Source organism: Tupaia chinensis, unplaced genomic scaffold (assembly GCF_000334495.1).
Source record: "Tupaia chinensis unplaced genomic scaffold, TupChi_1.0 Scaffold000235_1, whole genome shotgun sequence".
In the NCBI taxonomy this organism is placed as follows: domain Eukaryota; kingdom Metazoa; phylum Chordata; class Mammalia; order Scandentia; family Tupaiidae; genus Tupaia; species Tupaia belangeri.
The window spans coordinates 6,000,333-6,017,301 of NW_006159713.1; the positions used below are offsets into that span (position 1 = coordinate 6,000,333).

The 16,969-nt window shown below is 48.7% G+C and overlaps 1 protein-coding gene across 5 annotated transcripts in view; it reads right to left on the reverse strand.

Moving 5' to 3' along the window:
- Window positions 1-939: 939 nt before the first annotated feature.
- The window catches only part of SLC38A7 (solute carrier family 38 member 7), an 18,316-nt gene continuing 2,286 nt past the window's right edge, over window positions 940-16,969 (reverse strand). For all 5 annotated transcript variants that reach the window (XM_006148462.3, XM_006148459.3, XM_006148461.2 and 2 more), the window contains 10 exons: window positions 14,561-14,944; window positions 13,451-13,649; window positions 13,067-13,211; window positions 12,092-12,190; window positions 10,311-10,368; window positions 9,980-10,094; window positions 7,244-7,391; window positions 6,541-6,740; window positions 3,865-3,919; window positions 940-2,885 (listed from right to left, as the gene is read on the reverse strand). In XM_006148462.3, the coding sequence (XP_006148524.1) occupies window positions 2,783-2,885; window positions 3,865-3,919; window positions 6,541-6,740; window positions 7,244-7,391; window positions 9,980-10,094; window positions 10,311-10,368; window positions 12,092-12,190; window positions 13,067-13,211; window positions 13,451-13,649; window positions 14,561-14,830 (1,392 nt within the window). In that variant the 5' untranslated portion in view covers window positions 14,831-14,944 and the 3' untranslated portion in view covers window positions 940-2,782. The remainder of the gene's footprint in view (window positions 2,886-3,864; window positions 3,920-6,540; window positions 6,741-7,243; window positions 7,392-9,979; window positions 10,095-10,310; window positions 10,369-12,091; window positions 12,191-13,066; window positions 13,212-13,450; window positions 13,650-14,560; window positions 14,945-16,969) is intronic.

The window sequence follows — 16,969 nt, forward strand, 5'->3', positions numbered from 1 at the left end:
GTTACATCACTAGACTCCCACGTAGTTGACTGCTCTGGACCCAGTGGCTTAAAACTCATGCCGGGTGCGTGTGTGGTTAAACCTGAGAGAATGGGGGATTGTAGCGTGGCCATCCCCCCAGGGAGTAATTTCTCCCTTTCTATCTCTTCAGTAAGCACACATGTCCTATAGCAAAAAATCTTCTCTAAAAAAAAAAAATAATAAAAACCTGCTTAGAACTCTCTGGTCCTACCTCTGTGGCTCTCCCATACCCAGGTGGCACTCAGGCCACTTTCAATTCCTGCAGCCAAGCTCATCCCACCTTAGGGCCTTTGCATATGCAGTCTGTATTTCTCGCCACCTCTTTTAACTTAGTTAATTCCTACTTATCATTTAGCGGTCAGTGCAAATGTCAGTTTCTCCAGGAAGCCTCCCCTGACTTCCTAGACAAGTTCCAAGACCCTCAATTTAACACTGCATTTTCCCTCCTGGTACTGATCTATTTGCCGCATATGACTCCTTGTTTAGCACCAGTCTTGCCAACTAGACTGAGCTGAGCTGGAGTCTTGTTTTGCTGACTGTTGAGGTGACTGGGTTTATAACCAGGTCAGCCAAGGCCTCTGAAAATACAGGAGGGTAGACGCTCCGGAGTTTAAAAATCATTGTCACATCTGAGGCTGGGGAGGGATAAGTGGCCAGTCTGAGGCCATAGAGGGGCAGGAAGACAAAACGAGGCTCGGGTTAAAGCAGAGGTAGGAGGATGGAGACAGACGCATTTATGAGTTGGTAGGGAAGGACTGACAGGTGAGGGGCAAAAATGGAGATACTCAGAGCACTTGCAAGTTCTTGCTAGGGATGGGTGATAGATGGTGAGGTGCCATCTGAACCTCCCAGCCCTGCCCTCCTTCCTCCTATCAGTATCAGGACTCTGTCGCCGGCACCAGACACAGGAGAAACAGCTCAGCAGCCCAAGTCCCTTTTATTCACCACCTCCTTTCTTCTCTGAGTGTGCACAAGAGAAAAGAAACAGTGAAATACCCTGACAGGGAGCTGGCTGGGGAGAAGGTGGGAGGCGGCTCCTGAGCTTAGGCCAAAAGGCTGGATTCCTCATCTTTTCATCAACTGGCCCTGCAATGACACCCTTCACACACCACCCTCGCTCCCATCCCTGAAATACAGCTCCAGAGGCTGCACTCTTAGCCTTGTCCAGGATGGGCTCCAGCAAGGCCCAGAGACTGCAGGAGGCCGAGGGGACACAGCTCAGGACAGATTGGGATGGGGACCAGGGGGATGTGAGAAGGCAGTTTGTCCAGTGAGTAGCCTCCAGTCAGTCTCTGCTTCTAGGTAGGACTGCCCAGAGGGGTGGGTTGCTGGGGGTTAGGGTCCTTCTCACCCCCAGTAGAGGTTTTGGACAGAAGAGACCAAGGAAATGCTTGATGCTCCAGGTGGAGAAGGATAGGCTTCCCATTGGTGCCTGGGATTGGCCAAAGTCTGGGGACTGTAGAAGGTCCAAGGTGGTCACATCAGGAATATGGAGGCAGAAAACTATGTCCCTCCTTACCCTGCCGGGGGCAACAATCTAGGTGCAACCTCAAGGTGACCAACAGGCAGCTGAAGCCAGGCCTGATGGACATGTGGAGCTGAGGGAGCTGATGAGGGAGTTTGGCAATCCCAACTCCACATATATGAGTGGGAGACTGAGCTACAGACAACTAAAGAAGGCATGAGGTGAAGGGTAGACAAGATCCAAATTAGAAGGAAACTTCCAGGTCAGCGTGACTGGTGCCTAAGTTGTACCACCGGTGACAACCCAGCTGCCTTTTTTTCTCTCTGGAGCATCACACCGGGGTTGGCTGGGGAGTGGGGAAGAGGAGTGGCAGGGAGAAGACAAGTAGTCACTGCAAAGGAAGACGTCAGAGAGGTTCACCCTGATCCTGGCCAGTCAGCCAGCCTCCATAGAGGGTCTGAGGTTCTCATTCTCTCCATCACCCACCTGCGAGCCTCTGTAAAGGGCTTCTCTGGGAGAAGAAAGCAGACTCCCCCCGCCCTCAACCTGTGGGGAAGCTAACGGAGAATACTCACAGCACCATGCACGGGACGGCCCTAGGCTCGGAGCCGGGCTGGCACCGTTTGTAAACATTACACTTGGTGATTATCTGGGGAAAGGAATGCTTAGCCTGGATCATCAGACTTGGAGAAAGAGAGAGGCTGGGGAGGCTAAAAGCTTGGAAGATGTCGATTAGCCATGGGAAAGAGGCTTCCAGGCTCACTGAGGGCCTGGGAGGGAATAAACAAGGTCTGATCAACCTGCCTCTGTGCATTAGTCTGACATCAATGCTACGTTCATAAAGTGCCAGATCTCAGAGGAAGCCACTGCTGGCTATGGGTGCTGATGATCTGGAGCAGGCACTGAGCCCTGGCGTAATCGGCACAACCCCCATACAGGACAAGGACTCCTTTCCCACAATCTTTCTTCGGAGAGAAGTTGGATGGGGCTCTTTCTTCTGAGAATGAGTCTTTATCCATGAGTTCCAGGCATGGACAAGTCCAGAGTTGGGGAGAGATAAAAGATTCCTTGGGGATGTGAGATCTCCTGCTACCATCCTGGCACTGTCAGGACTGGGGGGCAGAAGAGATCTGGAATTTGAGCTGTCCACAGGTGCCTGATTCTGTCCCAGAACTGTCTCTAGAAAAGGTTGTCCAGATGTCATTCCACCAGCTGGATTTAGGATGGCCACAGAACTCTAGGACATGGGCTCCTAGACCTAATGGGAAAGGCCATGTGTCCCCTGGGAGGCAGTGTTTACGCCAAGAGATCCACAAAGATGGCGTTGGCTGTGGTCTGGCCGAAGATGAAGGCTCCCAGGGTGACCAAGAGGACTCCGTAACTGACCAGCGCCCACCAGCTGTAGGGCAGAGGGTGAGAGGGGCCTGATTAGTCATCTCATCCTGTGACTCTGCAGACTTCATATATACAATGGTTAACTACTGTCATCTTATCACTTCTCCTGTGCATACAGCACTTCAGACTTCCCAAAGACTTTCCCATTTGAAGCTATGTGGGATCACATGCAGGTGTTTTATCCCTAGTTCACAATTAAGGAACTGGGACCTAAAGAGATTAGCCGATCACAGTGAGCCAAGAGCAGGATGAAGATTAGGATGCAGGTCTACTGATGGAAAGATGTTTAAAAAAGGTCAGGTCCTACAGAATGTGATCCACTTCATTAAAAGAAATGGTGGGGCCAGCAAGTGGCATGGTGGTTAAAGGCGCTGAACTCCCACATGGCCGACCACGGTTCAAGTCTCGGACCTGGTGGCTTGCTTTCTCACTTCCTCGTTCTGTCTCTCTCTGATCAAATTGGAAAATAACAATGATAATAATAATAAATAAAATTTTTTTAAAAAAGAAAAGAAATGGGAGAAATGGGCTAGAAGGTGGCACAGTAGTTAAGGCATTGGACTCCCACATGACCAATTGCAGTTCGAGTCCCAGACCTGGTGGCTTGCTTTTTCACTTTCCTCTCTCTGTCTCTCTATGGTGAGTGCATGTGTCTTATAGCAAGTTAAAAATAAATAAATAAATAAAAATGAAGACTTCTTTAAAACAAACAAAAAAAAAGAAAGACATCTGAACATACATGTATCAAAAACAGTGGGCCAGCAGGTGGCGTGGTGGTTAAGGCATGGTCTCCCACGTGGCTGTGGCTGACTGCTGTTTAAGTTCCGGACCTGGCATCTTGCTTTTTCACTCTCTTTTTTTCATATAGGATTACATTTTAACGCTATACCACCATTGGCCCTTCCTCGCAATACTAAGGCCTCTCCAAGCCTACCCCCACCCTCCACTTCCCATAGAGGGCCAAGGGCTGGGCCCTGGTTTACCTGGCTGGTTTGACTTCCTCCATCTCAGAGAGTTTGGCTTGAATGAGGCATAGCCCTGAAAGAAAAGAGGTGACCCTGAAAGTCTGTAGGGGAGAGAGCTCCTTCCCTCAAGCTCACCATCCCCCCTTACCAAGAGGTAGTGGTGGTGGATGGAGAAAAGGCCCTTTTGCTCTGCCAGATTTTCCACCTCTGCCCTCTACTCCACATTCAGCTGGAGGCCTGGCATGTCCTCTTCCAGGACAGGCCAGCATCTGATGAGCCCCTTGGGCTGCAGGAAAGACTCAGAGCTCAAGGATCAGCACTGAAGAACGACTCAGTGCCAGCCCACACCCCAGGGCCCTTTCCAACACATTTGTGAGATGTGGCTCCCTTGCTCCTAGCAAAGTGGCACAGACTTTCAAGGTGGCTTCCTGGATACAAGTGCGGTCTGGGTGGCACTAAGGACAGGCTTGGTAGACAGGGCGGTTTCCCTGGAACCTGGCAGCTGACCTGTGTCTAGGACGTGGGTGTCCCGTTGTCCACATCAGGATGCCATCAATAGACCCTCACTGCCCTCTGGACTGTAAGGGGCTGAACAGCCAGAGATGCCAGATAGTTGGGGAGCAACAGATACCTAAATGAAGGGTTAGACTCTGGATCCAGACAGATTTGGGCTTGAAAAGGCTTGTTATTCATCAGTGAGTCTGTTAACTTCTAGGGACACTTGTATCCCTCTCTGAGCCCACATCTCATTAGTGAGATGGAGATCCTGGGCCAGCTGCAGTGGCGCAGCACTAATGCAAAGCCCTGGGATGCTGAAGTGACACAGGAAGGTCGCAGGTGTGTGTACTGAGGTCTCAATGTACAGGTGCCTCAGACTGTGGCTAGCTTAGGCTGGGGATAGACTGTGGCGTAAAGACTGTTGGGGGTGTTGGTCTCTCTCGGAAGAAATAAACTGTTTTTTTTAAGAGAGGTTTTTGCTATAGGGTGTATAGCAAAAGACGGAGAGAAAGTAAGAAATCACCCCCCTCCCGGGGGTGGGGGGTGGATAGCCACCTGGCAATCCCTTCTCCTCCATTCTCCTCTCAGGATCTTGGGTACAAGCACACGTACCCAATGTGAGTTTAAGCTGCTGAGTCTGAGACTTGAACTATAGTTGACCACCGAGAAACAAACTTTTTTTTTTTAATTATTTTATTTAACCTTATTTATTTACTTGTTTTTAAATTTGACCAGAGAGGGACAGAGAGAGAAAGTGAAAGAGAGAAAGCAAGCTGCCAGGTCTAGGACTTGAACCATGATCAGCCATGTGGGAGTCCAGCCCAGCCCCCCTAATCACCATGCCACCTGCCAGCCTCAACTTTTTAAAAAATTATTTTTTTAAGAGATTTTTTTTTGCTATAGGGCGTGTACATGTGCCAGAGAGTCAGAGGTGGACAGAAAGCAAGAAATCACCTGTCAGAGGGGATGGCCATGCTGCAATCCCTTATCTTCCATTCTCCTCTCAGGATTTTGGGCATGCCTCACCTGTGACTATGTGAATTTTAAGTCACTGGGTACAGGACTCAAACTATGGTAGAATATGTGGGAGTTCAGTGACATAACCACTACACCATCTACTGGTCCCAACTTTTTTATTTTTAAAAATTTGTGGGGCTGGCAGGTGGTATGGTAGTTAAGGTGCTGGACTCCCACATGGCCAACTATGGTTCAAGTTGTGAACCTGGTGGCTTGCTTTTTCACTTTTTCTCTTTCTCTCTGGTGAATGCACATACCTTGTAGTCAAAAAAATAAATAAATAAATTCTTTTTTGAAAACAAAAAGTTTTGCTGGGGCCAGCAGGTGGCATGGTAGTTAAGGCACTGAACTCTTACAGGGCTGATGATGGTTTGAGTCCTGGACCTGGTGGCTTGCTTTCTCACTTTCCCTCTCTGGTGAGTGCACATGCCCTATAGCAAATAAATAAATAAATAAATAAATAAATAAATAATAAATAAAATTAGGGATCAGAAAATGGCATAATGGTTCTATTACTGGACTCCCACATAGACGACCATGGTTTGAGTCTTGGACCTGGTGACTTAAACTCACGCTGGGTGCATGTGCATGTATGCCCAAAATCCCAAGAGGAGATTGAACCCACAGTTGGCCCTGTGGGATACAGCTGCCTTAACCACCAGGGCCAGCCCCATAGTACAGTGGTTAAAAACATGAGACTCACAGGGCCACTGTATTAAGTAAGACCTTAAGGAAAAAAAAAAATCTGGAAGGACCAGCAGATGGTGTAATGGTTACATGACTGGATTTCTCACACTAAACCATGGTTTGAGTCCCAGACCCAGCGGTTTAAAACTTAACACCAGGCTTGTGTGCGTGTGTGCCTGAAGTCCAGAGAGGAGAATGAAGGAGAAGGGATTGTGGCGTGGCCATCCCCCCTGGGGGGTGATTTCTTGCCTTCTGTTTCCCTATCTGGCAAGCACATGTGCCCTATATAGCAAAACTCTCTGAAAAAAAATTGGGTATCGCAACATCTTTCCAGGAGGTAATACTTGGACAGAGGTTGGCACAGAGGTAGGTGTGTGAGCAGTAACTGTTGGTTGTTACTTTCCTTGGCCGGTTTTGAGCAAGTGGGGAACTGAGACCAGGGAGGCCCAGAGAGTCTGTGCTGTGGGCTGTGAGTGGGTCCGCGGGTCACACCTGGGAAGACGAAGATGAAGCAGGCAGCCAGGCCTCCGATGACAGAGATGACCTTGCCGATGTCAGGGATAAAAAGCGCCAGCAGCAGGGTGAGCAGGAACCAGACCAGCGTTTGTAGCACTCGCCGCCGCCGCTCCCGCCCCACGTCCTCCTCCACCTGCAGCCCTTGGTAGCGCAGCCACAGGCCTTCGACCACCGCCCTGTATCGTGGAGAGGGGTTCAGGGATGCTTCTGCCCTTCCTCCTGGAGCCAGACCTAACTGGGCAGACTGTGGGTAAGGCCCTAGTCCCTGAGCCTCAGTTTCCTCTTCTGTAAAATGGCCTAGCAGCACCCTGCCTGGTTGCCACAGGGACTGGATGATGCGAATGTGACTGGCTCGGCATCTTGCCCACCACATGCAAACTGATACTATTCCTCTCCTTAAAAAAAAGAAACCTAGGGTATCCATGTGGAAGATCCAGAAAGGACCTGGACTAGTGATTCTCAGAGACTCAGAATGTTCTGGTAACCATGGGACAAAGGTGGCCCTGACCCAGGACACTTGGGGGACTATCCTAGTCACTGACTCTTTTCTATGGGCTTCAGTTTCTTTCTATAGACTGGGTTCCACACAAGGCTAAAGGATCATGCTGAAAGGGCTTGCAGAGGCTCTGAGGGGCCTTGATGTGTGTGTGTGGGATATCGGGGTGAAGAGGGGGCTCACCGCCCACAGAAGTGTAGGATGGGGTAGGAGGTGAGCACGCTCAGGATGATGAAGGCTCGAGCAACAGCCACAGCCATGTCTTCTGAGGGGTAGGACAGGAGCACGTCGGGATCCACAGCTGCTCCAAAGGTCAGGAAGCCACAGATGCCTGTTGGCAGAGACCAAGGGGTAAAGTCAGGGTGTGGCAGAACCAAAGTGACTCTGTGTTGAAGCTAATTATCTTGACAGTTATCCCCAAACTCCCTGGCAATACTCCCAAGGGTGCACGTGCATGTGCCTGTGGGAATGATGTTGAGGCTGGGGTGGATTGGGTTGTAGTAAACGTGCCCCTTATCCTTGTCCACCAAGAAGCATGGACATGATCACAGTTAAGATATGGTACTGGCGGAGGAGTCTAGCAGGTTGTGTGCTAGTAGTAGTATTAGCAGGTTGCATGGTGACTGAGGCTCTGGACTCCCACATAGCCGACTGTGGTTTGAGTCCTGGACCTGGCAGTTTGCTTTCTTACTTTCTCTCTCTTTTTCTCTCTGGTGAATTAAAACAGAAATAAATAAATTAAATTAAATTAATTATTCTTTTTTTTTTTTTAAGAGAAGTTTTTGCTATAGGGTGCATGCACTCGCCAGAAAGACAGAAATGGAAAGTGAGAATCATCCCCCAGGAGGGATGGCCATGCCACAATCCCTTTTCTTCCAATTTCCTCCTGGGATTTTGGGTATGTGTGCACACGCGCCTGGCCTGAGTTTTAAGCCACTGGTTCTGCGCCTGTAACTGTCGTCAACTACATGGGAGTCCAGCGACATAACCATTATGTCATCTGCTGGTCTCTAAATAAATAATTCTTAAAAAAAAAAAAAAAAAGACATGGTACTAGGACCAGCCTATGGCAGGTGATTAAAGTGACTGGGTACCACATGGCCAACAGCGTGGTTCGCGTCCAGAGTTGGCAGCTTGAGAAACTCCCAACTTCCTAGTTGGAAGCTAGGTGCAGTGTGTATGCCGAAAGTCTTGAGAGAAGGTGCAATGGAGGAGAAGGATTATGGCTTGATCATGCCTCATGGTGTAGATGGGTACCTTCTCACTTTCCATTTCTGTCTCTGTTCCCTCCGGAAAGTGCATGCACTCTCTGGCCGGGGAAAAAAAAAAAAAAAAAAAGTATCGACACTCAACACTGCTCACTACATTCCTCAAATGCCTCTCTGTGTATATTTTCCTTTACAACTCCCTCCCACACAAGCTATGTAAACATATGCTTTGGGGTAAAAGGTATAGATATCTATACATTTTTATAGCCACCTAAGAGTTCATTTCTGTCAGTAAACTTTTTTTTCCTTAGGTTTTTGCCAAAGGGTGTTGTGCTCACTGCAGAGAGACAGAGAGAGGGAAAGTGAGAAATCACCCTACAATGCTACTTTTCCGATCCTGAACTTGCCCAGTATGTTCCTGTCTCAGAACCACTGCTCTAAGCATTTCATCTGTCCAGATTGCCCCACTGCATCTCACCATCAGCCTGTTCTGTTTCCTCTTCTCTTTAACATATATCTCTCTGACTTTTCTTTTTCACTTGTTTTATGGTCTGTCTCCTCAGCCAGAACACAAACCCTGGGACAATAGGCACTCTGCCTATTTGACTCTCTTGCTCCTAGCTGTGTCTTCCGAGGCTAGCATGGTGGTGGCCCAGGCAGCTCTTATGACCTTTCCATGGAAGGAATCACAAGGCCATTCTTTTTGGTCTCCCAGCCTTGCTCATCTACCACTCTCAACATAGCAGCTGGAGCCATCTTTCCCTGAACCATTCCTCTACTTGAAAAGCGTGGGTTCTGGCTCCCAACAGCCCTTGACCCCCATTTCCTGTCGGGCCTCACAGCCTTCCACCTGCCCCCAACATATTCCAATCCAGCTACAACAGACCTCCTTTCTTTCCCTGCTCAGGGGCTTCGCATTCTGTGGTTCCTGTGTTTGGAAAACTCCTAGTTCTTCATATTGTTGTTTATCATCATTTGGGTCTCCCCAGATACCATTTCCTTGAAGAGGAGCATTCTGTAAGGCACACCCCAAAGTCACCCTTACCTAGTACCAGTCACAGCTTCCCTGTTTCGCTGTCATCATGGGACTCACCACTGCTAGAATTCATGCAGATTCCTTATTTACACCTGCATGGCTGTCTCTCCAATGAGACTGTCAATCCCATGAGGGCAGGAGCAGGGCTATCTATCTCCATGGCATCCCCAAGCTGAGAACAGCTCCTGGAGCTACTAGGCACCAATTTAGAACTGATGAATTGAGACCAGCAGATGGTGTAATAGTTATGTCACTGGACTCCCACAGAGTCGACTGCTGTTCAAGTCCTGATGTGCAGCTTAAAACTCATGCTGGGCACATGTCTGTGTGTGTCCCAAATCCCAAGAGGTGAAAGAGAAGAAGGGACTATGTGTGGCCATCCCCCTGCAGGGTGATTTCTCACTTTCTCTCTCTTTGTCTCTCTGGCAAGCACACGTGCCCAATAAGAAAAATCTCTATAGGAAAAAATAAATAAATAAAAGGAACTGATGAATGAATGGAAACATGTTTTCAGGTAGTGGCCCCAGAAAGCCCAAGTTCAGACCTATAAACCACTGCCTACAGAACTGTCATGCTGAGAGTGCAAGGTGACCCCAAAAAAACTGGGCCAGAGGACTTGGGAACTTGAGGGGGAGTGGGCATGCCCCAAGCCCAGCCCATGGAAAGAGCACTCACCTGTGCCCATGTAGACAGCAAGGGCTATGACCATGGCTGCTGTCACCACCCCACCCCAGGTCTTCACTTCAGGCCGCTGCATGCTGTTAAAGACGGGCACACTGCTCACATGGCACTGTCAGGGTGAAGAGCACAGTTATGTGATGAAGTGACCTCATCCCCAGTTTCCAGAGGGAGGTACCATGGGGACTATGGCATTGGGCAGAACAGGCAAGTTCTGCAGTCCCCACTCCATCCTTCCTCCTAGGAATCCCTTCATCCTGTCTATAATGTGGCTTCTATCCCAGAATTAGGGGTGAGTTAGAGATGGTAGGGACCTTATAACTGGCACCTGAAATCCGAAGCAGATAGTAGGCATGGCATTGAACACGGCCACCCAGGAAGCCGGCCTGTGGACAAACACACAGAGCTGCAGTCTGCGAATCACTCAGAGCCAGCAGTCCTCCCACACCCTGACCCTTCATTCATCCCACCTTGGCCTCCAACCACCAGCATTATACACATTCAGCCCACTTAAGTCCAGATGGGGAAAAGACACATCTCTATTTCACAGATGTGTACTCTGAGCAGTTCAGAAAGGTTCTCCTAGACCAAAATTCAGAATCCCAGGCTCCTGAACTTGGGCTTTTGTTCCTTTCATAAACAGGGAACATGGGGTGAGCTGGTGATTTGCAGGTTAAGGTGACTGGATCCCACATGGCTGAATGCACAGTTTGAGTCCTGGACCCAGTGGCTTGAAAAACATGCTAGGGCCATTTTGAGCCACTCTTTCTCTGTCTGCTCAGGCCCGCTCCTACCTCTCAGGAGTGTACTTTCACTTTTACTTAAATTACCTTTTTCTCACAAAAAAAAAAAAAAAAAAGAGAGAGAGAGAGAGAGAGAGAGAGAGAAAAGCAGTGTGGCCATGCAAGGTGTGTGCATGTGTACCCAAACTCCCCAGAGAAGAATGGAGGAGAAGGGAATGCAGTGTGGCCATTGACTCTGGAGGATGATTTCTCACTTTGTCTCTCTGGTAAGGGCCTTCACTATAGAGCAAAAAACTAAAAAACAATGAAACAAACAAACAAACAAGGAAAGAAATAAAAAATGACAAAGCAGAGTCATCCTCATATAGAAGATACAGACATAACAGATAACTGCAGCTGGAAAAAACACACAGTTCCACCCTGGTAGTCTCCACAGTCTGAGGCTGACTCGCCCATGGCTCATCTGTTGAAGGTTATTGGCAAAGTAACCTTCCCTGTCTCTGGTTCTCATCCTTCCCTCCGCAATAAAAGATCAAGGGCCCAGGTGTGGTGGAGCAAGTCAGCGGGTGCTGCTGCACCGTGGCTGAGGCTGCATGAGAGGCTCAGATTTGGTTCCTGGCCCAATTTAAACAGACTGGCCATGGTGATGTGTACCTGTGGTCCTAGCTAACTGGAGGCTGGGGAAGAGATAGAGAAACAGAGAGACTGTGTCAAAAACCTGTCTTCTCTCTCCTTCCTGTAACCTTACTCTTACTACTTACTTATTATTTTACATTTATATTTTTAAATTTTTTAAGAATTATTATTTTATTTAATTTTATTTACTCATTCATTTAATTTGACCAGAGAGAGACACACATAAACAGAAAGAAAGGGAGAGAGAGAGAGAGAGAGAAAGAGAGAGAGAAGAAACTGAGAAAGCAAGCCACCAGGTCAGAGACTCAACTGTGGTTGACCATGTGGGAGTGTCCAGCACCTTAACCACCTCGCCACCTGCAGGTCCCTTATTTAAATTAAAAAAAATAATAATATTATTTAACTTTATTTGTTTGTTTGTTTTTAATTCAACCAGCAAGGGACGGGGCTGGGGTGGGGAGTGAGAAAGCAAGCCACCAGGTCCAGAACTCAAACCATGGTTGGCCATGTGTCCTCCACCACACCACCTGCCAGCCCCACTATTTATTTATTTTAAAAAAATAAGATAGAGATGAGAAGTTTTTGTCCCATTCCTACAGTATCAATGAATTGAGCTCTGATTGGGTAACAGCCCTGGGAAAAGCACCTGTGTAGACTTCTGATGCCCAACCCAGCACTAGGGCCTGCTTCATGGATTCTAACCCACTTGTCACCAGGGGCCCTCACCTACCTGGTCAGGATGTCCCCTGGAGTCATCTTTTTATCTGGCCAGATGTATTTGATGATAATGATGGCAGTGACGTACCAGGTGCCCAAAACGCTCAGGAAGCTGTCAGGAAGGAGAGATTTAAACTTCTCCCTCTCCAGGCCCAGCAGCCCCTTCTCTGATTCCATCCCTGGGGACATCTGCCCTGAGCACCAGGGACCACAAATATCCACGAAATGAACTGGGGGACTGTGCCAAGCAAGGACTTAGGAAATGCCTGAGAAGTAAGTGTCAGAAAAACCCGCCATAGCCAGAAGGGAGCGGGACAGCCAACAAAGAACCCGACTGGGATCTCTGGCTATTGGGAAATGTGCCAGTTCAGCTCCCCAGCTCAGAGACCGTGGCAGACAGCTGGGCTCCAAAGCACCTTTGCACCTTTAATCAGAGCAATCCAGACTCACTGAGGGCTGCGGGTGCACCAGCCATTCTCTGAGCCTGACTTTTAAGAACTGGGGGACCCTGTAGGTAAAAGGTTAAAAGTACAAATATTGGGAATGCCAACATCTAAACAGGTCTTAGAGACAGCTGAGTGTGACCCTCTCATTTACAGATTGGGAAACAGTCTAAAATCTCACAGCTTTTCAGACACTTCTCAGCTTATACCAAACTGCATGGAAGATGCTTCCAGGGTGATATCTCAAATGACTACAAATCCCATCCTCCTAGAATTAGCCAAAGCCAGGGCCAGTAGGGTGCCTCCACACTCTTGGCCATCATTAGTCTTCTTTGACAAGGGCAAATAGAACTGAATTTCCCAGGGATGCAAAGGGCCACTGTCTCCTTTGATGGTGGCAGAAAAGGACAGTCTTATGCCTGAAGTCCTGCAAGCCCTGGTCCTCTCTTGCTTCCTGGGGAGGTGAAGTGGCATGAAGGAGAGGGATTCCCGGTAGCCCTTGGGTCTCTGTCTGTCTGGCTCCGTCTGGGGAGGGGCCTCCAAACCTGGCATACTTCTGGAAGCCGATCTCCCTGGGGATGGAAAGGGGCAGGATGAAGAGGAAGGCAGTGAGGCTGATGGTGAACTTGCGGTCTGTATACCAGGGGCCGCTGCTGGTCCCCTCAGGCTCCTTTGCCATCACAGCTATAACTGCACAGGAAGGAAGGGGGGAATGTCATGCTGGGCCATCACAGGATGTGGCACTCCTGCTCTTCAAGGTCCTAGGACTCTCCTCTATCTAATGGGTGCAGAGACTTGGAGGGAAAATTCCCAGATGAATGCTGGGCCCAGGGAAGACCCTGGGCAGGCATTCAATGCCTTTGCCTTCCACCCCTGGGTCCCCAGGGCCGAGAAGGAGAGAGAAGGGAGATACTGAGGGGAAACCTCACTCTTGTCCTGCTGGTCCCCAATGATGATGAGGAAGGCGATGCAGGTGCCGAAGGTGTAGACGGCGATGGCCACCTCACACAGCACACCTGTCAGCTTGCCACACACGGCCCACACCACCTCCTGGTAGGTCCTCTCGTTGCTGGCCTGGGAGCAGTAGGCCAGGATGACAAGGCCGCTGATGATGAAAACCAGCATGCCCTGCAGGCAGGGGCAGAAGAAGAGGGTGTGGAAAAGGCCTGGCAGCAAAAGACACCCTGGATTTATTGGCCCAATGCCCAAGGTTAGGCAAATGGGTTTCATATTTCAGCGCAAATTTAAATAGACTACTAGAGGTTGCTGAGTTGGGCAATTTAAATAGACTACTAGAGGTTGCTGAGTTGAAATTTATAAAAAAAAAAGTTCAAATTTAGGACCAGCAAATGGCACAATGGTTATGTCACTGGACTCCCACAAGGCCAACAGCAGTTCGAGTCCTGGTGTGTTTGTGCATGCCCACAATCCCAAGAGGAGAATGGAGAAGATTGCTGTGTGGCCATCCCCCCTGGGGTGTTAATTTCTCTTTTTCTGTTTCTCTCTGTATCACTGGCAAGATCACACACCCTATAGCAAAAATCTCTCTCTAAAAAAAAGTCACATTTCGAACATATAAAAGTAGAGAAAATAGTATAATGTACCCACATGTATTCTTGTACTTATCACTTCACTTCAAAAATGGTCAATTCATGACTAATCTTATATCATTACTCCTTTTTCCACTCTAGTTCATTCTGAAGCCAATACAAGCTATCATTTCATCTCATCAGTAAATATTTCAGGATGCAGTTCTAAAAGATGAGGGCTCTCCTTTTAAAATATAACTACAAAATCCATTAACACCTAAAAAATTAAATATGTAGCTGATGTTCAAGTTTCTCTGACTATTTGGAAAACTTTGAAGCCTCACCTGGCTCAGAGAAAAGAATGCTGGAATAGATTAGTAATGTCTGCAATGTGTGAGGGAAGGAAGAGTGGTACAATTGTCGCCTACTGTCCATCCCAGATCCAGAGCCTCTCCTTTGAGGTAAAGAGCCTACTTGAATTGCATCTGCCCTCCCAATCCACACACTCACCATCTGCAGTGAGACACCAGCAGCTACACCCCCGGCCGTGCGGAAGGCTGCTGGGAAGTTGAGCAGCCCTGCACCCAGGCAGGCATTGACGACAATGAAGACGGCCCCAAGTGTGGAAGTAGTGCCTCTGTCTTGACCCCCAGTAGAGGCCTCCCCCTCACTCTTGGGGGCTGTGTCCACACAGGGACTCTGTAGCAGACGGGCCCGCTCCCCAGCATCTGCGCTGCAGTCCCACTCGTTGTACTCGCTGTTAATGCTGACCTGGGCCATGGCCCCAGAGCTCTCTTCCTGCAGAGTCTGCGTGTTCCGCCTCACGACCACATTCCTTGGAAAGCTGAGGCAACAAGGTGTGTTCTGGGCTATTATCTTAGGAGGACTCTTAACCTATATGGGACAAAGGCAGGTACTATTATTATTCTGATAGACAGGATAGGGATGGGAGAGCAGAGAAAAGTAAAACTTTCCCAAGATCATGTGGCTAAGGTTCAAATCCTGGTGTGTCTCTGCAGAATATTGCACTGGGTGTCACAGTGTGGGGTGACAGAGACAGAACTATGTCAGGTGCAGACCCTGGTTGTTTCAGTCTTACAGATCTTTTGGGTAAAGAAGCCAGAAACAGGGAACCAGCAGTTAGCGTAATGGCTATGTCGCTGGACTCCCACGTAGTCGACCGCGGGTCGTGTCCCGGACCCGGTGGCTTAAAACTCACGCCGGGCGCGTGTGCGTGCGTGCCCAAGATCCCGAGAGGAGAATGGAGGAGAAGGGATTGCGGCATGACCATCCCCCCTGGGGGGGGATTTCTCGCTTTCTGTCTCTAAGTCTCTCTCTGTCTGTCTGGCGAGCTCACGCGCCCTACAGTGAAAATCTCTCCAAAAAAAAAAAAAAGAAGCCAGAAACATAATAATATAAAAAAAAAATAAAAGCATGAACAAAAAGAAGCCATAAACATAAGAGAGGGGTATGAAACCATCAGCACTAAAAAGGGGCCATGCACTGAGGAGGTACATCAGGGCTATATCTTATCTCATTCAATCTGTCTGACAGCCTTGTGGCCCAAAGGTAGGTCGAATCACAGGCCCAGGGTCACATGCTAGCAAGTTGCAGCACAGAATTTAGATCCAGCTCTGTCTGGCTTCCCAGCTGGTTTCCCTACCAGAGTCCCAGAGAAGGCTTCATTGAGAACTGAGTGTTTCAGTGTATTACAGCCCAGCATACCTCCCTCTAGCCCAGAGACCAAATTCTTTGTTGCTTTCAAGGCCCTCCCAAATACAGGCCAATTCTCATCCTTCTCACAGGTCTCCCACATGACAAGGCCCTCATGCCTGTCACATTCAGGAAAATGATTATGTTTTTTCATTTACTTATTTTTCCATGTGCAAAAGAAACAGAGTCAGAGACAGCAACTCCAACAGGGTCTCAATGCCATGATCTATTCCTGGAGAGATCAGCCGGCCCTGGATCATGGGCATATCATGGGTCTGTACTCAGGGATGTCTCTGAATCTTTCCACGTGGGTCAGCTTCACAGAGCATTGTGTTTTACTGCTGTACCGCTGTCCAGGGAAGATAATTTTAAATCCTATGCCTGGAATGCTCCCAATCTTTACCACACACCCTTTTAGGTCCCATTTCTTCCCCCATAGAAGTCATCCAGGGGGTGCAGCACTGCTCAGGCTAATTTGCTTTCAGCATTCTCTCATGTGCTAGAACTTTACAGGCACTGGGCTTGGTCTTCTGGGCCAGACTCTAAGACTGAATGTGTAGTGTCTGCTGTTATGGTCAACCACGACTGCTATAGCTATGGAAGGCTTTATCTCCTTCAGTCCTCAATGTAGCCGAAAAGGCAGAGATGTGACTGTTGCCATTTTACCAGAGGAAACTGATTTCCAGAAGGATTAAGCTGTATCCTGGGTCATACGGTGGTCAGTGGTGGACCTAGGATTCAGGTAGGCCTGCCTGACCCTAGAGCATCCATCTGTTTGTATTTGCCTCACCCCTGGCTACAGGATGGCACTCTGGGCAAGGCTGAACTTAGATAGCAGGTTTGTCGCCTGACTTGCTTCTCACTTTTGGGGTAAATAACAGGGGAACTGTAGCTTTTTCTTTGCCTTTGGCCTTATTTCTTAAAAACTAGGAAGATGTTTCTTCTTCCCGGAATCTTGAGATGCTCTGAGGAGCCTAGTCCTGAAAAATGACCTTCAGTGTTCTCAAGATTTAATTCATAGGGCCAGCAGCTGATGTAACAGTTATGTCACTGGATTCCCACATGGCTGACAGCAGTTCAAGTCCCAGATCCAGTGGCTTGAAACTCATGCCAGGTGCGTGTGTGTCCGTGCCCAAGATCATGGGAGGACAATGAAAAAGGGATTGTGGTATGGTCCTCCCCCAGGGGGTTGATTTATCTCTTTCC